Consider the following 23,953-nt stretch of genomic DNA (forward strand, 5'->3'; position numbering starts at 1 on the left):
TCTTCGAGTGCGCTTAGTACGCCACGGCATGAGCAATCGAGGTTTTTAGATGGAGCGCACTGAGCGCCCATGGCCGCGATTTACCTGCACATTAATGAACATGCTTCTTCGCGACTGGAATACACGCTTGAGGAACACAGGCGTAGGCTCGCTCAAAAAAATTACCTTCTCTATTATGTTGCTCAAGTACTATGTGTCTACATATATTCACGCCCAACCGGAGAGTTAATAAATGCACTAAATCGTCTTCTAATTTTGATCAGAGGCAACAAAGGCTGTGGTCCGTATCTTAATGTAAACGCAAATCACCTAGAAAGCTTTGTGAAAAATCAGCGCCAGCTGTGCACTGAATGGCGTGCTGACACAGGATACCTCACATGACATTTGCTGTTACTAAAACGTTGGGACAGAGTAAAGAAAAATAGAAAAGCGAAAAGCTGGAACGCACCTTGATCAGGCACGCATCGTAGTTTCTTTGCATAGTGGACAGCATAGCGTAATAGCGCATCGTTATTCCACTTTTCAAACGAAGCGCAGCCGTTTTAACCCAACGCAGGGCCGCAGTTTCGTTTTCTGTACCGAACCAACATGGAGGACTTAGTTCTCGGAGCGCCGAGAGATGGCGCTGCGCATTTCGCATATCGTCTATTATTCGAAGTTTCTAATAATGCTCGGTACATGTAAATAGAGTTCCCACAGTAAAAAGAAGAGCTCAGAATTCTCCTTAGTGCACCTTTAAACATAGTTGAAAACATCTGAGAAAAAATTTGACGCCTGGAATATATGACAGCTGTGAAGGTTGAAAACAGCACAGCGCTACTGTCGGCTCTGACCCGAATTTCTTTGATTTGAGATATAAATTCCTGTCAAAACCACGTGTTCTGCTCTCGTTACTATCACCACAGTGGAAGGTCCGCAAGAATATGCCAATATATTTATACTTGCCTCCAACAGTAGACTGTCCCTTTAAGCCCTACATTAAGAGCAACACAGCGATGGCGTAAAATAAAATGAACCAAAAATAACCCTGAAAGAGAGCAAGCAATGTTCTTTAATGTCTTTTCACTGATTACCTTGTGCTAAAAGAATGCAATAGGAGAGGGCCCGCCTCACTGTACATGGGGCACCTGGATAGCCACCCAGACTGCACACTGGCCTCAAGTCATGCTGTAATGACAACAGAGAAGATGAGAAATTCACCTCGGAAATTTCCACATTACACATAACAAAAGAACAGACAAGCAATGTTTTGGCAACTGATGGATAATGAAGGAAAATCACACAGGCTAGCTATTGCAGAGAACGGAACAGTTAAACATGTGATAAATTTTAATTCATACAGACGCAAATCCTTTGTATGTGCGCTACAATGATCAAGAAATTTAAATCACAGAAATTTTCAAAACTTGCGTCTAATCAATATTGACAGTTAAATACCAAAATGGTAAAAACAGTGATGATAAACTGTAGCACACTGTCAACAAAAATAAACCATATCAGTTAAACCTCCACCAACCAAAATATTTCAATTTTTATGTTCAGATTTATAGTTGGCTGAATTTAAACAGTCTGTGCTGGCTACATTACTTGTAGTCACCAGCATCGTAACAGTTCACATATGGCCAAATGCAAGCAACATGTGTCAAGCTGACAAAACACTGTCTGATGATCTAAGCATGCTGGCATCAAGGATATTTCAAATCCAGAAGCATAGTATGCTGATGCAGTGCACAAATATGGCACTGATATGCTCACACGTAAGAACACTATGATCCATTCAACTCCACAACTTCATACATCAGAGCACTCTGGTGGCAAGAGCCATTTTTTACTTACTTCTGGCATCACCTGTACAAGAATTTAACATAAGCAATATAGAGGATGTAACATAAGGTAATCGCACAAAGCAGCTTTTTGGTACAACCAGAAACAAATCATTATGTGCAGCTCGTCAAATTAAAAGACGCCAACTACTATACACAACCAGAGCCCATGTCAGGCAGCTTAAAAGGGTTCATAGGGCAAGCCAGGGGTTGTTTGCTCATACGCTTGAGCAGAAAGTTAAGCAAAAGAAAATTACATCGTTGACCCTAGCTAACTTCTATTTTGCATCTAGCCAAGTGAAGCCGTGGGAGCAATACACCTTATGTCTTATTCTGCAGCATGAAGACTTCCTTGCAAGCAAGAATTGCTCGTTTCAGAACAAATCTGTCATGGTTTCTGCATTGTTTGGCAAGTTTGTTGACAGTGACTTGCACCAGGTGATAATTCTTGACTACCTATATGATTGGTTAAGCAATTCAGCCATCCCTAGCAAGGTTGTTGGCATGACAGTTCAAAGGTGCAAGCTAATGGACTGCTCTGGTTCAAGGCTTCATACACATGGAATGGCGACTCCATCTATAAAACATTAGCAGCATCACATGCAACTTGCCTCTCAATCAGAGATGCCTTCATGGTCGTTGTGATGGCTGCTGGAGTGGCCTCGTTCAGCCGAAACACACTCTCCACCACTGAGAGCTCTGTGCTTGTGGTGTCCATGCCACAGAAGGCGCACCAGTCATTCACCACCATCCCTGCACCCACCACGTCGCTGCCTCGATTCACAGTGCCTGCCTGGACACAAACATACAAAATTTCCAGTCAGCTGCCCAACGTCCAGCATTGGCACACTGCCATTCCTCACAGCGAAAGCATTCACAAATATATGAAATGACCAGCTGAACATAATGTGATGTGCAAGTTCACCAGTAGTGAGACTTAACTTTGCAGAAATCAAGTAGGGCGATGTGTTGACACATGACCTAATTAGTATCGCACCGGACTTGCACTTCCACTCCTTAGTGCCTTTACTTTTTGTTCCCACAGATAAGTGCTAAGCTCCACCTCACGTGCAAGTTGTTATATCCTCTGGTGCACTGAGAATCCACAGCTATGAGGAGCCTGACAGAAAGCAGTGTACGTCATTGCAGGTGCCAAGAAAACGACGACTGATAAAAACTATGGAGAAGTCTGCAGCCCCCACACAGTTTAAGCAGTGCTCTGCAAGCAAAAAGTTCAAATTATCCCATGCGACGAGGCTTAGAGAGTGAACAGAATTCAAAATGCTTGTCTGGAAATTAAAAGACAATGACACTGCTCATCTAAATGTGTGGTCACAGTGTCTACGAGACAGCCACTTACAACAAGGGGGACTTGCAACAAGGAAGAAAGCTCTCCTTGGTCCTCAATGGACGTCCTTGGATGCACCTGCAAGGATGGTAAAGTTCCCACAGCTATTCAGAGAACACCAGCTTATGATCAAATAAATGTTTGATCAAATGTTTTTAGTTGTAAACTACAAGAGCTACATTCTTCAGCCGATCTTGTCACGCATCCCACAAGCGGCACCTGTGCCTGCAAGTCTGGCTACATTGCTCAAAAATCATAACTAGACATTGTAAGAGCAAAATTGAAAGAAAGGAAAAAGAAAAATCAATTAACAATGGGGGAAGTATAGGCTAGGTGGCACAAGCTGCTGCCCAATACAAAGGGTAAAGCTATTATCATCCATCCATCCATCCATCCATCCATCCATCCAAGGGCCAAGAATTCAAGAGCAACCGAGCTTGCTACTAAACACCACATATGTGGAAATAAAAGCCAAAACTGGAATAATTGGGCACTACAAGCCAATCTACAAGGACTACACATCAAAACAAAGACCAAGATGTCAGAACACAATCGCTGATTAGTACTGCGTCGGAAATCCTTTGCCAGCTACGACATCAGCGGTTTGCTTTGTGAATGAGTAATACAATGCATGCATAGTTTCCAACAAAATTTTGCACCATTTGCTTGCAAAACTGTGGCCAGCTCCTCAGCTGATGCCGGTAGAGGAAAATGATTCTTCACACAAATTGGAGCAGGTGCCCTATAGTGAAAATGCCAAGCTTAAAAAAACTGACAACGTACTGCACGAAGATTTGAATGGTGCAGGGTTGTAGGCGGCTGTCTTGGCCAGCTCTGTGCATATTTCTTTGAATGCGCCCCAATTTGCATAATGTGTAACATATTAAAATGAGCGAAATATTGCCGTTAATACTAGCGCAAATTTTTCTGTGCAAAAGTTGCAGATATTGAGAGAAACGCCCATTTCAGTTGTTTACTTTAATATCCCTCTAGCATAGTTTTTCTGAGCTTTAAAAAAAAAAAATCTGCAAGGTTTAAAAATTGGCACTTGACCGCGCTCCTATGTTGCAATGTTAGCACTCTGAATCATGCTCCGACCGAAGGAACTCTGTTAGCGAAAGCCAGAATGAATAAATGAAGGAATGAAGTGAGATCCATGGAATCGAGCTATATCAGCTGGAGCGCATTTGAAACCTTTCTTGTGGTCTTACACTGACCTTATGAGGTGTGACAGTGCTGTGCAAAAGCTCTATAAATCTAGCAAGACTCGAACTTAGCACTATTTGAGCCTCAATTTTTTTCTTTGCAAGTGCATTCACTGCGAAACCGGAAGAGGTTAGATTCCATTGGTCATCTTTCTCGTCACATATCACGAGAAGGAATCGCAGTCTTGCCTCTGCCCATTAGGCAGTAGCAGCTGTGCGCACTGGGTGGCAGCCTCAGCCTTTTCACATTGGCCGCCGCTCTTGGTTGCTGGAATAGTATTTTAGCGCAGCCTTGGTGCACTTTCATCAAAAGCCATTAAAGGGCCACTGCCCAGGGTCCGGACATTTTTGAAAAACAAGCCCACTGCATAGATGAGGCATCGAAGATAACCTCTGCAAAATACTAGAGCCATGCGCGCCCCGAAAAGCTGCGAAAATTCAAATCAAAGCCCATTCGTTCTTTCCTTCCTTCAAAAACGGGCCCGGCCCACTACTCTGCACCCCGCTGACGTCAAGGGGGGCTACTTTCGCTAAAGGCACTCCATTGGTGCATCGTTCTGACTGACGGGAGAAGGTTGGGCGTAGCCTTGGCGTCGAGTCGTCTGCACAAGGCTTTCCGCAGCGCCTTCTGTTCTGGCTCATGCCTACAAACCCGCATGAAGGAACAAAAAAAAAACTGCGGAGGGAGCGTGCGGCGACAGCTTTGAACCCTAGCCATAAAAAGTAAAAAAATAGTAAAACTGAGGGAGTTGGTTCGCCCCCCCCCCCCCTCCCCCCCCGCCGTGATCACGTCACGAGACGCTCTGCGTGCGCGCTCCCTTCTCAGTTTCTTTTCTTCTATGCGAGCCCCCCAAAACAAGGTTTTAATTAGTAGTGCAGCAGAGCCTTTCCCTCGCTCGCCCACTTGACCGCTCCGCACACACACCGCTTATCTTTCGTGCATCTTGCGTACGCCTTGACTCCAATGAATGACATATGCTTTGGAGGGGAGAAAAGACACAAACACACAGAACACAAACACGCATGGAGAAAAGCAAACGGGCCGTTGCCGGGTCCGCGCTTCGCCGTGTGTTTCGAACACAACCGACTTCCGCCCCTCCGCTCGTGAAACGGTGGGGAGGCCTAAAAGAAAATGAAAAGGTGGCTCGTTAACTGGGAATGACAAACAGATGTATGAAAGGATGCGCTCGCTAACAATTCTAGGTGGTCGAGCCGATCGCGCCTCTCGATCGTTCAGTGTGCGGAGAAAATGCAAAAACCAAGAAAAGAATTCTATTGAAGGCGGGGCCATGACGTCGCCCTGTGACGCACTCCACAGACACCACGCCTCCGGCTTACACCGGAGAAAGAAGGGGTGATTTTGCCTTGCCGAGCCTACTCGACGAGGAGCGGGAGAGAAGAATTTCGAGGAGGGAATGGAAGGAGAGGAGGCTCGCTCAAAGAGAGGTAGAGAGTGTCTGCTGCGCTGGGGTGGGCACGGGCCCTTTAAAGGGGCTGCGAAACACTGCTTGGGGGGATACCGCCTATACTTCAGGTGGGTTCTTTATGTCACACAGATGCTGACTTAAAAAGAATTACAGGAATCGATGCACAGGAACGGGAGTTATTCAGTGAAGAAATTTGAAAATACAAGCAAACAAAACGCTGCCCTCAACTCGATTTTGGCGGGGCTTCCCACTCCTATTTAGCTCTCCCAATGACGGCACCTGGCGCAACCAATCAAAACAGCCAGCCAGAGCACGTCGCGGAAGTTTGTACTCCATGGTTGCCTGCTCTCTGTAACTCGTTCTTGCTGAGACTGGCAGCGTCGTTTCCATGCCAGAGCGCCCCTGGTGGTGTATTTTTATTTTACTTGCTTTGCACATGCTTTTATCTAAGACAAACAAGTTGTTTTTGTTGATCTAACATAAAACGCAGACAGGTGACAAAATGTGTCTCTATTTATTCACACAATTTGCAGTATATTTACTGTTTGTCCGATCATCAAGCTCGCGCCAGGTGATGTCATATCCGCTGCTAAACACCCGCCACTGTGTGGCGACACCATCAGAGCCATGAAGTTGTTTTTGGGAGGACATTAAAATATTAAAAAACGGAATATACGCGGTATTACCGACGCTAATAGCACCATTATAACTCACTGTATGCAATCAACAGGCAAAACAGTTAACTAAGATTGTGTTTCTGGGCCCCTTTAATGTGTAGCAGCATGTAGCAGGTTTAATACGATGGTGCAAATTGGCAACATTGAGGCAACATTTCCACCACTGCACACTGATCTGAGGTACTCCAGAAAAGCCAAAATATGTTATGGTCAGGTGACTCCCAAGGCCATGAAATATGTTCTACTTCACTTTTGTACCTGTCAAACCATTTCTGTGCTCTGTATATTGGATCATCATCATCCTGATACATGGCACCGCCTTCTATATACAATGCTTAGATCACAGAGCGCACATGGTCTTCCAGTGTGACCCAATAGTCCTTATCAGCGAGCGCACAGAATGACAAAATATTGTGCCCAACATCTGACAAGATTTATGCTCTTAGCTCCACTGCAGGCAAAGCGTGGTGCTGCCACCTGTAACCAAGGGTTTGGCAATAGCAGTGTGGCCAAGAAAGTTCACCCTCAGAAGCTTGCAACATGCACTTTAGATAGAAACGGATATAAAGTTCTGCTGCAACTTAACAGCAGATATATTTTTTTAATGCAATAAACTTTAGCACCCAGACATCACATTCAGACAGCTTCCTCTTGCCATGACAGTTGATCCTTTCTGATGGTCCGTCTGTCTTAAAGGATATGCTCACATGATCCAAGATGCCATCACTCTTGATACATCGAAAAGATTTGCTGCCTTGTTCACTGGTATACTGGCAGCAAGCAACTACAACTTGTCCTTTTCTGGACATGGATATGACGCCGATTATGTGCCCGTCGAGCACAGCGTCCACAATTGTGGATACGATCAGCACATTCAAATCTTGCCTATACAAGGCACAATTTCCAGACACAGAAATATGCTGACGTCTAAACAATCTTGTCCAGAAAAATATGAAGTCAGCCATGAAAAATGAACACAGAAATCTGCTCTGTTTGAAGGATGGCTCTGCGTTTATGGTAGTTCTGGTATGGCTCCAGTGAGTGTCAATTTTTGCTTGCATTGTTTGTTTCTTTTACAAGCATAAACATTTTTATGCCCCTAAAATGTGCTGATTTGTCACACAATTACTTGTTGTGACAGGAATGAGTCAAAAAAAGCAGAATTGAGATCTTGAATACACATTGGACCCTACGGGATTAGCATAATTAATCACTGGGGAAGGTGGGATTTTTGCGTTAGATCTTTGCATGCTCCTCACAAAAATCTGAAACCCCCCCCCCATCATTAGCTCTCAGTTTGCGCCTGAAGGGCTACTGCTTGGTTGGCACTGTTTCATGCACAACAGTGCCACTGTTAACATAACTCAAGGCCACTCCCAGTCCTTCCTCATCAAAAGCAAGACAAGCAAAGCTGCCCACCAAAAACTGCATACAATGGCGTCAAACATGCAGCATCAGAAATGCTGAACGTATAGTGGTGAGCAAAAAGATTAGCACAAGTGACAGATGGCCAGAAGAGCGGAACCACACTGTAGGGCGGTGCAGTTTGTGAACATGCTGATAAGCGACAGTGCCAGGCAGTTCCCACGTTTGCATCAAGGGCAAGCCAGCAGGAGGCAACTTTTATCAAGAGCACCACTTCCCAAGTGTTGAAGCATCAGGATGCGAACTCAAGCATCAACCAGCCACGCGTGCCTCCGTGCATGAATTTGCTTTTCAGTACTGGTGTTGTGAGCAGCGGTATCTTCATTTTTATTAATGTTTTATCGTAAGCAAGCCTTATCGTAAGTCGCCACTGACCACCTCAGCACAGTCCGACAATGTGACTCAGAGCCTTAACCCCTCCACCCCATCTCCCTCCCCCACGCCTTTCGCATCACCGCTTTCCTTCTTTCGACATCCTGCTCCTCTCCATACATACTGAAAAAGACCCTACAGCTACTGCCCCCCCCCCCCCCCAGTCACCCCTGAAGAAGGAGCCCAGCCAGCTCCGAATGATGGGTTTTAAATAAAAGTTTTCAGTTGGAGATGTGTCAGAGTTTACTGTAAGTCATATAACCCAACCAGACAGGCAATTCTGTCAACATGTGCAGTTTTCAGTCTATTTATTATAATCAAGCCTTTCATCAAAAACAAGATAAAATTAACTCTTCGAAGATGATGACAGTGTTCCTGAGCTCCTCTTAGATAGAAGAATTAGAACAGCCTGGCAGTCTCATTATCCCAACTGCGCAGCCACACACTGTCACACCACCAATCCAGTACTCGGTCACTTGTGCTAATCTTATTTTTACTCACTACTGTACACCTGTAAATGTACTCCTTCAGGTCAAGATACTTAACCTCCAGGGAATAGCACAAAATTCAAATGTAACTTATTTAGTCTGCCTACAGCACCAACAAAGGATAAATAGGCACACAATTTCTCAAAGGTAGATGACACTTCATTTTACAGCATTCAAAGAATTCTGCTACCTGAATAACAAAACAAAGAATGTCATAGGTTAAACAAAAAAATTATACTTACCAGTCCACCTTGATTACTCAAGGTGCAATAACTGCCAACAAGAACATTCCCAGCTATTGTTTGCCGGAACACCTCCACCTTGAGAACATCGGCTATAATCTCCTCTGTCTCCTGAAAACATCAGAAAAAAGCCCAGTGGTCATTCCTAAAAGACAGCGATGCAACCAAAATGATGCGACTGTCACAAGGCAACTAACAGGTGTTACAATCAGCCCAATGCTAAGCAAGATACTGCTGCATGTAGTTTATTTGTGGTGAATGATGCTCATACTTGTGAGACCACATCCAAGAAATGTTATTTCCTGCAGATGACAAATTTAGTGCATAACAACTCACTGGACAAGGACATGAAGAATAAAAAAACTGCAGTCTCCCATACTCCCTATCGATATCAGTTTGATATTACACATGACTATTTAATGTACCAAAGGCAAATGAACAAAATAGTGCACTACCTGTTTCTTTCAAAGCAGTTAACCAGGCATGTTTTTGTGAATTATGCATGCATTTATGCAGCCAATACCAACAAAAACCCTGCCATCACTATTTTAGCCTGTTCTGTAGGCTTACAGATGCAGTCAAATTCAAATCTGACATTCTTGTTTAACATGTCATGAAATGTTCCAAAGGACAAGAACTGACATCAAAGAACTTGCTCGAGTTTGAAAATTTTGTCACAGTTTATCACATAATGATAATGATGTTATCAACAAGAACAATCAACGAAGGATACACCTTTGAAAGACAAGTCAGAAGTGCATGTGTGAAGTTAGTAGCCGGCTTCCACAGCTTAAGTGTAGCCAATATACTACAACAATATACATACTACAGCAGTGGAGAAGGCACACAACCAAAAACAGGTATAAGCCGAACTACAGCCAGAAAAGAAGTGAAGACCACCAGTGCAATGGCATAACATTTTGCTTCACCTGTTTCTAGCAGCTTCCACTATTCTAGGAATGATAAGAGGAAAGCCCTGGAATGCAATGCGAGGTCACTTTCAACTCTTTAACAGGTGCAAAACATTACAGAACAATTTTTGCCGGCAAAGATTCGTGAGGCAGTGCTCCCACATGCTCAAAGCATTTTACAACTTTACTAAAAAACTATTTTGAAGTTACTACAAAGTCTGCAGCCCAGGATACACAACATATAAAATTTAGAGGAAATAAAGAGCACACAGAATCAAACCTTGTCTAAATCTGGATGTGTCAGAGCAACATAGTCATTGCATGCTATGACATTCCCCAGTGCTGAAAGGCGTTCTTCTATCCGCTGTATCTTTACAGTATCAGGCAAGGAATTTCGAAGATGTTGAAGTTCTTGGTCAGTTGTGGTGTTGGGTACCAGCAAGCCATGGCGATTACCTGTGCATAAAAACACAAATGACTTATGAACAAACATAAGGTAAGCATTCAAAAAGAAAGTTGCACGAAATAGTTTCATTACAAATAACACCAGTTAGCACACATCCTTTAAGGAAACAAGTTTAAACAGGAATAGCCAAATACGAATTTCAACATGTACTTGAGCATGTCATCCTGTAAAAGTCGGGTTTATGGGGGTTTAACATCCCAAAGAGACTCGGGCTACGAGAGACGCAGTAGTGAAGGGCTCTGGAAATTTTGACTACCTGAGGTACTTTAACGCACACTGACATCCCACAGTACACAGGCCTCTAATATTCGCCTCCTGTGTCTTTCGGGCCAGCAGCCAAGTGCCACAACCACTGAGCCATCGCGGCGGCTCATCCTATAAAAGGAGTATAGGCACCCAATTTTTGGGTGCATGTTTTCTTCTTTGTAATGATGCATAAGCCAATAGTACAGGAGGTATTCACATGACGTTATCCGCAAGGGGCACTTAGCGGCCGGCACGGCATTTGCCACGTTGGCGGTCGCATGCGTGGCTGCTGCAGGCTTTTACTCGCTTGCGATCTGTGAAATGTAAGAGTATTTTGCGTCTCGTCACAGATAATTTCTGTCTGACCCATAAAACCGTGTGACTGGTAAGCTGTGAACTGTGCAAAACAGAGATGAGCAGGCACGCTGAAAAAAAAAAAAAAAAATAGGCAGTGGCTTTGCTCTGGTTAAGCCTGGATATACAAGCGAAAAGCTTCAGTTATGCTTGGTTTGAAGTCATGGCTGTCGCAGTTCGCGCACAATGCGCTGGGAGCACCACGTTAACGGTCTTGTGCATTGGAAGCAGCGCTATGTTGCTACAATCAAAACTGCAAAATATTCTCGCTGGGTCTGCCGTTTGTGCTGCAAGCGCATGACAGTATTTGCACGACCGTTCTATCGCGTAAATAACGCGGTTATGACGCTCTGCCTTTCTGCTGAAATATCGTCTGTTAAGCTTCAGCAATTCACACTCTACAGCCACTGGAAATATGAGTTTCTGTGGTGCCAGTTTTGTAATTTGGGTAATTTATCATGTGCTGTTCATCCAAGATGTGTCCTGCAAGAGTGATAGATGGTTATCAACTGATATGAAAAGCTGCAAGTTGTGTACATTCTTGAGTGCAGTGCAGCTTGCCAGTTTTGCTGCAGAGTTGCAGCATAGGGTGGCCGCCTAACTGAAACACTGAACAGGCAGCTCGGTTATATCATAACACAGAATACTGCTGCAAACTTCATGCACACAAAGTGTTCCACAAAAAAAAAAAAAACTGGACGCTGACACATTTAACAATGTGCAGAGATGTTATGGATCACTAGCAACATAGGCTCACGGCATACCTGACACTGCACAAGCTAATGTGAAACAACCGCCAACATGGCGAGCTAGCCTTGAGAACGCTTGCGCTGTCTGGTAGTGAGGCCTCAGTGAATACCTCCTATACACGAATTACCATAAGGTATTCACGTATGACAGCAAAATAATTTTTAATCAAATTTTTCTCTCATGCTTTTCGGTTTCGGTTTCAACAGCTCAACGATGGCTGTGACATCAAAGTTGCAAAGAGGTCACAGGAGGCACGAAAAAACACCGATATAATCGCTGCTTCATTGCTTTAATTCACTACAGCGCTAAAGACAGCCTGTGTCAAGAGCTGGAACGGCAGCGAACGAAGAAGCAGCGACTATATTGCAGTTTTTTCATGCCTCATGTAACCTATGCGGAACTTTGACATCACAGAGCTGTTCAAACTGAAACAGAAACAGCATGAGAGAAAAATTCTATTATAAATTATTTCGCTATCGTAGGCAGACACCACATTGTGATCCATGTGGTATCTTACACATTACTGCAAAGAAGAAAACATGTCACCAAAATTCGGTGTCTATACTCCTTAAAGGGTCGGAACAGTAAATTTTAAGCACCATTTTTTTTTGTTCTACAAAACGGAAAGCTTGCTGTCTAAGGTGCTGGATTCCCCAACGGTTCTGTTGGAAATGCTGTAGAAGAATTTTACCAAGAATTTTTCAATCCATACATGTGACCGTTTTTATGCATCCCAATGCTGGAAACCATGATCACCTAGTGCAATGGCGATTGCACATCAGCAAAAGTTCTGTACCAAAACTAATACAGATCTCACCCGCCAGACAGTAAATGAACGTTTTTAATATAGCGTAGCGTTCATGTTAGTTTCCACACCAAAGGTTGTTAAGGCACAGTGATGTACGCCTCGTAGACAAAAGTTTAGTGAACTGTGGTCACCACTCCATCTAAAAAATGCAAAACATAGTGGCACCACTACAGTGACAAAAGCTAAAAGCACATAGTTAACAGTATGAAGGGAGTGTTGCTTTTGATCAAAAGGCACATTAGAGAGAGTAAACTAATAAAACATGACAAATACTACTTAAAGAAAAAAACACTGCACTTGACCAAAGGGCACATTAGAGAGAGTAAACTAATAAAACATGACAAATACTCCTTAAAGAAAAAAACACTGCACTTGACAAATCAGTGACATTTTAATTTTACAGAGATGTGGTCACGTGCTGAGATGCACCGATAATGGCAGGTTGCACAGCAAGATAGCTTTTTATACGATTTTTAATGGCAAGTTAAAATTATAAATCATTGTTTCTTCAATACTGCAGTGCTGAATTCTTACAATATGAGACACTATCTTTTCATTTCCTCCATAACCTCATGACACATTTTGGTCAGTGGTCGGCCCCTTAAAAAAAAAACTGAACTTTGTCGTTCTTCTTACTTCGTCCTGTGTTTGCGCTGTTTCCCTTTTTGTCACTTAACCAGAGTTAGCATGACAAAGTAAAATGTGAAAACTTGTTCCAGACCACTTACAGAGCAAACCACCTCGTGGACGACTGTACTGCGCTCTCGGAATAAGGCCCTTTTTACGACCTGGCCAACATAAATGTATTTAAGGGAAAGAGCGCCGACCAAAGGTTATTTTTAATACGAAGACGTTTCGGCTTCCATACGGAAGCCTTGATCACTCCTCCCCTTAAATACATGAATCTTCTACCCGACCGGACGAGTTTTCGTCAAACATTAATTTCATAAATGTACTTACAACCCACATCCATGCCAAGCATTACGCAGGGTAGCTGTACTGTGTCACTGCAGACGTACAGTAAACACCTACAAAATACCCCACAAATTTGTGTCGCAGCTCTTTAAGAATATAACAACTTTAAAAATTCAGCTAGGCAAAGGAAGAAAAGGAAGCGCGCAATGTGCTGTTACGCACAGGCAGCCGCTGGCAACATACCTACGGTAAGCCGCCCGATAATACGGCAACCAGCGACAGATGCGTGGATCACAGGTATGGTATCCGCAAGCTCGCCTTCAAAGATGCTGTGGCAAAGATATCATTGTAACACGTTTCCATGATAATTAGCATGAACACTGCTCTGGTCGTTCAAAAGCTGCGCGCATGTCAGTGCGCACGCCGCTTACAACAGCTCGATTTTGTGATATCAATTCTCGCGTCTCAACTTAAAATGCAGATCTGACCTTGTTTACATTTTCATTTTATTGGCACCGATATACCCAGCACAGTTAACACCCACAGATTGCGACATTACCAAACAACACTGAATGGCACACAAGACAAATACTGCAACTCCATTTTTCTTATTGCGTACCCACGTATGTACACACAAGTCTTTCACTTAAACAATACCAAAAACTTAAGCGATGTTTCCAAGTAAGGTCGCAAAATCTTGTCACCAATGGCACATATCGCTTCAATTGCCACTTCGCTGACGACGCACGTGGACGAGCTGAGAGAGCTCACCTGTAGAAGTTTTCACTTCCCCCGATGGCCACCAAGCAGTAGGAGTTGGTCAGTTTAGCGAAAACGCCGATCTCATTATTGTTCTCAAACTGAGCTCTCACTGCCATGTCCGCCCTCAACAAGAACTCGTAAAAGTTCCTTACGCAAAATGCAAAATATAAGGACCGCGGTGCACACACCGTTTGCGCCTCTTGCCGTGCCCCAACGCAATACAACGCCACAGATTGCGACGATCCCTGGTGATGCTATGTTTAAGAGCGCCGTCACTTCATGTTCAAGTAGTTATGTTTGTTACAAACTAAAAAGTTTTAGATATTGCTTAGATCAGGAGTAAAAAAATAGATTTTCTGCCTGAAACACCACACGGAAGGTGAACGTGTACGCTAGTTTATGCGTAAGGTAGCAACGAAGCTCACCATCCGTCTGGCCACCAACACCCCGACGCAATTCTGCGTTTATTCGTTTTGTTTATCCGCTTTCTTCTGCGGCAGCGTGGAGCTTGGGCATGTGCTACTGATTCGTTGAACCGTTTTGCTACTTTGTGCTCTTCAAGACTTTTTTTTTTCCCTTTGTTCAAGCCGCTGCAAATATGGGTGCGTTATCAAACTTTAAGCGCGTGCAGCAGTGGGCGACGTTCACGCGCCGGTGGCTTCTGTACGACGCTCGGTGGCAGAACCCCTTCCAGTCCGCCGAGATGATCTCCGATGTGTTGCGAGGCAGACATAAGCCCATATTCTTCCCTACTAATGACTGCGGCGACCATGTCGTGGTGGTGAACTGCAAAGAGATTGCCATGCCGTGGTACGAGTGGAAGTACCGTATGTATTACCACGACACACGTTTTGCTGGCGGGCGCTCGTGGACTCCAGCTTGGCAGGTGCAGGACAAGGACGCCACGAAGGTTCTCTGGAAGGCCGTGTACAGAGCTCTGCCGGGTGATCTACGCAGACGGCCGTTAATGGCCAGATTGCATCTTTTCGCCGACGATCAGGTGCCGCACGACATCATGCAGAACATCTCGGGCCAGCTGAGGCAGCTCAGAGAAGTGCCCAAGAAGCTTGCAGAGTACTCGGAGGAAGAGCTGTCACAGTTCCCAAAAATCTTCGACTATCCGGATGACTACGTTATTCGCTAGCCTAGCAATTGTGACCGACTTTTTGCGTGTACATTGTAACCTAACCCATAGTCCCAAGGCTGTTCTACATGTAGAATAAAGTGCTACAACCGCATATTCGATGTTATTCCTCTTACAAGCACGGTTTAGATAGCGAAATGGCGCCGTTACCAATGAAAGTGTATTGCCACCGCCAAATGACAGAAAATGCAACAGGACCAACACATTTATTTCTCTACAACACACAAGATGTATTAACTGGCTGCTGAGATCCCAGACTTCCGGTGTCCAGTCTTGTTCTTTTCAAACTTCACAACCTACAGAAAGCACAGACAAAGATTAGTACTTTCGAAGTTGGTATTGGTATGTGGGTTTTAAAGTCGAGAAGTGACGCATGGGCTCCACTGGGCTTATGAGGGATGCTGTAGTGGAGGGCTCTGGATTATTTTAGATCTACGGTTTTTACGGCGCGAATTTAACACTTAGGTGGCCACTAGACATTTTCCACAATGTTTGCGCGATCGCTGGAATTCTACCGCTTACGATAAAAAAAACAAGTGAAGTGAGCAAAAAAATTATGGGGGCACCTAAGCAATTCTTGTGATGTGTAAATGCGAGAGCATTACTTGTCGCTGAGTGCGTTCCTGAGTTGTTGGAGGCTTGGGGAATGAATGCTGTTTCGCTGCGTTGTTATGGTCTCTTACTTTGTCGGCAGTGAACTGCTGCCTCCGGCCACACTTTGCTGTCTCACCTGATGATGCAGACGCGAGCAATTCAACTTCAGACGACGAAGACTCCATAGTGCCGCAACCTCACTCTCCGAAAGCTCAAAGCCAACTGACAGCGGTGGCGGGGACTTTCCCTTTTGTGTCAGCTCTAGCCATGTTTACATGTTTACATGCCACATTTACACGTTTACATGCCCCTTCAAGCTGTGCCAGTCTGAGCTCAGTATTACTCAAACAAACTTGCCCTAACTGTCTATGATCATCAACCAGCAATTGACTACGTTTTGATGGTCCTTGCGTGCCAATGGATACGAAAGAGCAGATATGAGCCAGTGCTTGTTTCATAACACTCTTTCTTTACAGCAGCTGGTTCATGCTTGCCACGATAACATTCTCAGTGTTGATCACCAGTTGTGAAAATGACTGCATTGTGTGCCCATATGACATTCAATCTTCTCTAGGTATCCAAAGTGAATTTTTGTAAGCCACCAGTTTGATGGGCTGAACAAAAAGCATTGAGCGATCCTTACCTGCACAGAAAAATAATCAACAGCTACTAAGCATTGTTATCAAAGGCTAAAAGGCAGCCACATGATAACCATGCAATATGCACAAAAACTGATAGAAACAGATCACACGCTAATAAACCATAAAATACTACAGGGAAAAAAACACCAGCATCTAGCAACACCTGCACCTCATGTGCAACAATATATGATGCTGATGATTTGGATTAACTACAAATGTCAAAAACTGCAGCATGTGGCACGCACCTGTTTTACATGAGAATCGGCAATCTTCTGTAACCGCTCACTGGTGCGACCAGTGCCGACAAGATCCTGTAAAATAGTAGGAAGATTTCGCGCAAATAATAATTCAATAATTTGAAGCAGAACTAAAGGACACGTTTATGTACAAACAGCACTCCTGCATAAGCTAAACATTTGCATCGAGTACTTCCACAAACAGTTACCAAGCTTTACGACTAAATTGTTCATCCGATACTGATGCAACAAGTGTGGAATCCTAAATGGGGGCTTCCGGATTACCATAAAGAAAGAAAAAATGCTCTTCACTAGACAAGAAAAATTAAAATGCAAAATACTGCTGTTACCTAGTGGGTGCCCCACGTTACAAGAAAAACTTTCAAACAGTGACAAACATGCTTAAAAAAACACAAAACACTGCCCAGCTTTGCCCACTCGCAGGGCCAACATGGAAAACCATCTGGACTGCAGCCCCATTGAGAACATCCACTCATGCGCCCACCTGTACCGCACAACTACAGGTGGCACATTCTCAAGAGCATCCAGGCTCAGAGCTACCTGGATAGCATTCTCTCCTTGGCCAGCAGATGAATATGGGAGCTCTTGGTTGCAGCACCAAATAACAACACCGCCTACGCCAGAAAATGTCCCTTATACAGCTATACCAGTAAAAACGTATGATTATATGTTAATAATAATAAATCCAGCTTCAACGCTCCAAGGATGTAAGAAGTGAGTTTTCACAACGCAAGGCACTGAATGTTCTAAAGCAAAGAAATAGCATTTAATTTTATTGTACTTAAAATCTGCACTTAGACTGGGGCTAAGATGTTTTGGCGGGCTAACTGGTTCAGAAGCATCATGAAGTGTACAGCGCAATTCGAGAGACACAGTAAAGGACGAAGCAACACAACATTATACACAGCACCGTGTATTGTCTAGTGTTCCTTCGTCCTTTACTGTGTTCTCAAATTGCGCTGTTCGCTTCATGATGCGACACTTAAAGTTGGCAGGCAAAACTCTGGCCTCCTTGTGACAAACGGTACCACATCAAATGTACTGGTACTGACAAAATGCAGATAGCAAAATGTTTCAGAAACAGCTAACAAGTACAACTGCAATTTCCTTCATTCAATGTAGGCAACTATTTTTCCTGATGTTTAGCTTGTTTTCATTTTACAGATTTGGGCCAGAAGGTATTGCACCTTGAAAGCAAAAAAAAGCTTTCCAAGCTGGCCGCTTGCTGAAGCCATGCAACATGCTAACAAGTGCAGTGCAACCCATCACACTGACTCTTGTTAGTGGAGCAACATGCCCGCACATGCCAATCAGAGACTTAAGTGAGACCTGCAGATATTACAGCAAACAATGGAAACAGCTACACAGAAATGTAATTTAGAGAAAAACCTCATACAAGAGAAGCACTTGTGTGATGCTTTCGCCCAAAGTTGGTACTTCATATAGACCTCTAGGCCAGGGGTACTCTAACTTTTCCTTAAGGAACTCAAACAGCCACATGCTAAGGAACTACTCCCCCATACTTCATGTGCGTATTCGCAAAGGCAAAGCGAAACAATCAGTCGGTGTTGCTTCTGAATGGGCTCTGAATGTCCATATCTCACTTGTGCTTAGGCTTCTAACTTCTAACTCCAAGATGAGAATGCAGAAAACTAGTCACAAGACAAATGTCCCACCACATTTCCGCACTCGACCGGCTGGGCTGTGCATAGAATCATGAGATGGCTTGCCCTGATTTCATTGGTCTGCCGCTCCCCACTCTGATGGCAGTGTGGCAGCGTTTTTTTTTTTTTCTACTTTGGCAGAGACTGGCTTTCTGGCGCAAATGGGCTCGTCGGCAGCAAAATTTCACCCCAGCACTGCCAATGCCATCGAACTGCCTGGAAAAACACCCCATATGGGCTACGTTACTAGGGCGGCTTGACTGGTTGAAGTGTGAAAAGCACCCCCCCCCCCCCCCCCCCCCCCCCCCCCCTGGAAACGGGCCCCACAGCATGCCAATGCTGTGCAAGGCAGTGCCCACAGCTTTCTCACGCTGTTTTGTGTCTTCGGATCTTCGCATATATATATTTTTTTTTTTGCTGCCATCTTCGCACTCTCGATAATAATTTGCGGAGCTTAAAGCTTAATGTTAGCCCCCTCTTTCATCTACCACTTGTGTTTAGACTTGATGAAGTGCACATGGGTTGCAGTGGATAAAAGCAGTGCACATGCATCTCAAGAATTTCAACAGGAATTTGAAGCCTGCGTTATAAACAAATAAAACTCTCACTGATACTGAGAAAAAAATTTTAAATGTGTATAAGTGCGCCTCTTTTTGAGCTGTGCTCAGATGAATATATATACTTAGCCTACGCCGCACTGTGTCATTCACAACTACGTAGTATTAGGGTATTAGTACAGTGGCTATAAGGCACGCCATAGTGAAGGGTTTGATTCAGATTAATTTAGACCCGTGGTGTGGTGTAGTTCGCATAAAAATGCCAGTACACAAGAAAACTGCGCAGCGTGCACGCGTCAAGGCGGTCTATGAAAAAAAAAGTGAATTTTTATCATGCAAGGAACCAATCGGTCAATGCAGCGCAAAGAACACCAGAACTGATTTTCTGACGGCTGCGTCAATGCCATCTGTATAAGATTCTTTAATTCAAGCTAAGGTAAATATTACTTGAGAAGGATAAACATTTGAATGGCTCCCTGAACATAAAAAGAAAGGAAGAAAAGAGTACTGTTAGCAAAAAATGAAACGCAAACAAGGAAACTGAGGCTATAATACAAAAACACCAACATATTAGGCTGCCAGAGAGGAAATACTAGCAAGGTTAAGATTAAAACTTCTGGAGAAGAGTCTTTGCGCCTTCGAAGTTAAAATAATCTGAGCTAGTAGTGAGCTTTCCCTGGCCAAGAGCTTCTTACGTTTCTTCTCATGTCTTAATTATCTTGTCCGCGTTTCATTTCTAGCTGATTGTCTATTGCAGAGAGCAAAAGTACATGAGGGGGTACCCAAAAGAAACCAAACACATTTTCTGGTGGGCAGAGCTTTTGCAGTACTGCGTTTGGCTGCTAGGAGCGCATAGAGCGAACATTCCAGACTCAGTAAGCCGAGTGCCGTCGCTGAAGGAGGTCAGACTAGCTTCGGCACAGTTTATAGCAACAACTGCTTTGTGTGAGTGTCGTTTTTGCAATGGCTGATTTTCGTGAACAGCGTGCGGCAGTGAAGTTCTGCTTTTTGCTCGGAAAAGGGGGAACAGAAACTCTGAAATGTTATAAATGGTACACAAGGACGATGCTATTAGGAAAACTCAAGTGTATGAGTGGTTCTCCCGCTTCAAAAATGGTGAAATGTCAATTGATGACGAGCTTTGTTCTGATCGTCCTTCCACGGCCCGAACACTTGAAAATGCTGAAAAAATTCACGCAATCATCAACCAAGATCAACGACAGACCACTGAAGAAATTGTGGAGCTGTTGGGAGTGACAGAGTTCAGTGCAGTGAATTTTGACAGAAGATTTGGGGATGAAAAGGGTGGCTGCCAAATTTGTGCCACGACTGCTGACTGCTGAACAAAAACAAGGTCGCGTGGAAGCATGCCATGCTTTGAAAGAAAAGTCCCGAAATAATCCAAACTTTTTTTTTTTTAATTATCACAGGTGACAAAACTTGATGCCATGCTTACGATCCTGAATCAAAGCAACAATCAAGCCAGTGGAAGACTTCAAGTTCGCTTCGCCCCAAGAATGCTCTTCAGGTGAAATTAAACCTCAAAACAATCGTGATTTGTTTTTTTGATGTGAGAGGAGTCGTCCATTCAGAGTTTGTTCTGCAGGGTCAGACAGTTAACCAGGCTTTCGACTTGGAAGTTCTAAAAAGACTGCGCAACAGTGTGTAGCGGAAGCGGCCTGGTTTGTGGCAAATTGGGTGACTGGTTTTTGCATCATGACAATGCCCCTGCTCACACAGCCCTGTTTGTACGTCAATTCTTGGCCAAAAATGGTATGACCTCTGTTCTTCACCCCGCACAGTACTCGCCCAACCTTCCCCTGTGCAACTTTTTTTTTGTGTCCTCGAATGAAAAGACACATGAACGGAAAGCTTTTGCTGATGTTGCTGAGGTGAAGAAATAAACGATGGAAGCACTGTCAAGCATCACAAAAGATGAATTTAAACAATGTTTCGAAAAACGAAATGAAAGATTAGACAAATGCATTAGTGCAAGTGGAGAGTACTTTGAAGGGGATTGAAGGTTTGTGCTTAAAATGTCAATAAATGGGTTCAAACAAAAATAATGTTCAGTTTCTTTTGGGTACCCCCTTGAATATGTGCATCACAATTTGTTTCATGCAAGTGTTTCTCTGTTTCATAAAGTTATTATTAGTAGCATGGGCCATACCTGGAATCGTCTGCGAGATGGATTCTCGAAGCCTTTTAAAGGAAGACATTAAAAGTGAGGTTTCTTGCATTACTGTCATGTCTGTGCAAATTCCAAATGTAGACCAATGAGGTTTCTTGCATTACTGTCATGTCTGTGCAAATTCCAAATGTAGACCAATGTCTAGTTCTAATCCTTGTTCTGCCTCCTGTTTGCAACGAGGGTCTCTCCTTTGAGCTAGTTGGCTTTTGGTCTTCATTTTTGTTTTCTTCACATGCATTTCACTTGCCTTCTTTCAACTTTTTCTAGCACCCTTGCACTACAGCCCCACTCGACGATTTTGCCACTGTCGGTTTGCCCGGTCCATCCAAGCTGAGCAAACTGCCCACCATGGCAGGTGGTAATTTATGATTGGTCGTGACAGGTTGCTCGCAAAGAGCAACCTGGGTCTCACAAGCACCACCAGTGGCAACGCCTTCCATCGCAGGGCAGTGGCACATCGCTTAACCACTGCACCACTGCACTAGAAGTGGTACAAGGACTCCCAGCGATCTATGAACATAAAGTAGAGAATGACCAATTCCACACACATGGGCTAAAATTCATTAACGCTATCGCATCATACCCTTGAGACGAAGCTTAAAGGGGTCATGACATGGTCTATCAACAAATACTGCTTTTACGTTGGAGCTACTAGCCACAACATTATTATGCGTACTTAAAAAAAAAGTAGAGCTCTTCATGCGCATCTGAGCTAGAAATTGTAATTTTATGTTACTGGCTCTAAGCCCCTCTCCTTGCCAGCAACGGCCATATTGGAAGCAGCCTGAGTGACGTCATAAACTGACAGCGCCGTCGTCTGCTGCATGTCAACTGCCGCGCGCACGGTTGGTGTGGAGCAGAGCGTGTGCCTACGCAAGTGTGGCCATGGCACATTGTGATGAAGTCGCCGAGACCAGGCAGAAGGTAGACAGAGCAGGGAAGGACACAGGCCTTTGATGCCTTTGTCCTCCTTGTGTCCTCCTCCCAATTCCCCTCTTTGCCCCACAACCTAAACCTGAACAACAAACAACTCATTCCCTTCACCACACGCAGTTCAGTCGTCCAGTTGTGAGCAAGCACGTGACTAAGTCTATGTCGTCTTGAACTGGGAGCGTGCCAGTGTTGCCTGACTGCCACACGGTTCAGAAACACCTTTCAAAATTCAATTACAAATTACTCGCTGCATCAAATGAGCTCATATTTTGTCCAGTTGTTCAGATATGTATAGCAAACAACACGCAATAAACAGCTTTAGTCTGAAAAATGGTGTCATGACCCCTTTAAGTTCAATTTTGCCAATTTTTGTCTGAAGCTTGCTTGACCTTGAAAACCTAGCCTAGAATCGTAACTGAAGTGAAAACCAAAGTGCTAGCACACTTTATTCACATTTGGCCTAACTATGCTAAATCATCCACCACTTTTTTTTTTTTTTTTCATCCTTTTACTAGCTTATTCCCTAGTACTATGCAAGCACACCTTTTACCTTTTGTTGACCTTCACAGTGGCTTCCACCCTTCCGCCTTGCTCCCTACGCGAACCCCCTGGTGGCATCGATGCATGGAGGGACCACTTTCAGCAAGGGAAACACATGCACTTCACACCTCAACAATTCTAGCCACCCTCACGCTATGGAGACGCGCACACTTTTTTTTCTGTCTCGGCTTGCTTCGCCTAGTGCAGTGGCACAGCCCACGCCTCCACAATTGCACACACAAGTGGCATCATGCAGCAATAAGGAACAGATGTGCAAATGCAGGCTAAGGTCAGTTACTCATGTGTAATGTGAACATCTGAGCACTAGCTACGGTGTGTGATGCTCAAGTGCACATACTCCATCATCCCACCGCGCACTCGCGTACCAGAAGCAGCAGCATCTTGGCAAGCTGCCAACTTTGCTGGGCAAGCCACCCCTGCTCTCAAACAAACATGCCCCACTTTTACTGGCGTGCTACCAAGGTCTGTGCAGTGGATGAAGCCAACACTGACAGAGCGAAACTGAGGAACCAGCTACGAGAAGCCAACACCTTGAAATGAGTTTTAACAAACCAGGCACTGTGTCTGGTCCCCTGCCTGTAAGTGTGCCGAAAAGGGGGGACCATGGCCGGTGTGGGTGGAGTGTGGGGCAGAGAAGTAAACTTGTCAAGGTGTAGGTGAAAAACAAAGACTCAGCACTTGTTATGCTTTATCACAAACTATCAATTCCTGTCACTTTTTACACTGTTGCTGTAGAAGTGAATTTTGAACACTGAATGTTCAAAAAGCTCTCGCACTGCACATCTGGAATTAAAATTCAAACAATTCCACACTGCCCACCTGAGCAAACGTTGTACAAATGGCAAACAGCTTCTTGCCACAAGGCTTGTAGAGAAGACTGCTTTGGGTCACGCCATTCTTCTCAAGTGCATTGGCCACAGCCACTCGCAGCTTCTGCAAAACAAGAAGGAAACAAATGAACTCACAAATAAGGTTACACAGCAACAGTAATCCAAACAGACAGAGCAGCAGCTCACCAAGCGTAGTTTCTCAGCTGCAGATGATACAGTACACAATGGGTCACACAGTTTCTTCCTGCTAAGAAAGCAAAAAAAAAAGTTCCCTTTAGAACTCAGAAGGTAAAATAAAAGCACATACACCCATCAATACATAAAACATGACACTCCAAGCCTCTACCCTCATGTGGACTGCT

The 23,953-nt window shown here is 44.2% G+C and overlaps 4 protein-coding genes across 5 annotated transcripts in view; 1 reads left to right on the forward strand and 3 right to left on the reverse strand.

The window, feature by feature from the left end:
- LOC149350649 (zinc finger protein ZFAT-like) overlaps positions 1–1,150 on the reverse strand; it is a 98,128-nt gene extending 96,978 nt beyond the window's left edge. Inside the window, exon 1 of the mRNA XM_089579732.1 lies at positions 1,074–1,150. The gene's annotated coding sequence lies outside the window, so the exon portion shown is untranslated. The remainder of the gene's footprint in view (positions 1–1,073) is intronic.
- eIF6 (eukaryotic translation initiation factor 6) lies at positions 1,034–14,463 on the reverse strand. Its single transcript, XM_089579739.1, has 7 exons — positions 14,229–14,463; positions 13,701–13,786; positions 10,199–10,374; positions 9,008–9,118; positions 3,184–3,249; positions 2,435–2,616; positions 1,034–1,167 (listed from the first exon to the last, which is right to left on the reverse strand). Exons 1-7 carry the CDS (start codon positions 14,333–14,335, stop codon positions 1,158–1,160), a joined length of 738 nt encoding a protein of 245 aa, XP_089435865.1. The 5' UTR covers positions 14,336–14,463; the 3' UTR covers positions 1,034–1,157.
- Positions 14,464–14,669: 206 nt separating this feature from the next.
- mRpL13 (mitochondrial ribosomal protein L13) lies at positions 14,670–15,457 on the forward strand. The gene has a single exon (XM_089579745.1). The coding sequence runs from the start codon at positions 14,818–14,820 to the stop codon at positions 15,361–15,363; it is 546 nt and encodes a 181-aa protein (XP_089435871.1). The 5' UTR covers positions 14,670–14,817; the 3' UTR covers positions 15,364–15,457.
- A 95-nt stretch (positions 15,458–15,552) lies between these two features.
- LOC149350655 (uncharacterized) overlaps positions 15,553–23,953 on the reverse strand; it is a 37,889-nt gene continuing 29,488 nt past the window's right edge. The window contains exons 17-20 of one of the 2 annotated variants that reach the window (XM_089579736.1): positions 23,778–23,835; positions 23,581–23,694; positions 16,844–16,909; positions 15,553–15,659 (exon numbers count right to left, since the gene is read on the reverse strand). In XM_089579736.1, coding sequence (XP_089435862.1) covers positions 15,597–15,659; positions 16,844–16,909; positions 23,581–23,694; positions 23,778–23,835 — 301 coding nt within the window. In that variant the 3' untranslated portion in view covers positions 15,553–15,596. Of the gene's footprint in view, positions 15,660–16,843; positions 16,910–23,580; positions 23,695–23,777; positions 23,839–23,953 lie in introns of both variants that reach the window. The other variant, XM_089579735.1, reaches the window with a different exon arrangement.

The sequence above is a fragment of the Amblyomma mixtum genome, chromosome 3 (assembly GCF_055824585.1).
Source record: "Amblyomma mixtum isolate Tamu chromosome 3, ASM5582458v1, whole genome shotgun sequence".
Taxonomy (NCBI): domain Eukaryota; kingdom Metazoa; phylum Arthropoda; class Arachnida; order Ixodida; family Ixodidae; genus Amblyomma; species Amblyomma mixtum.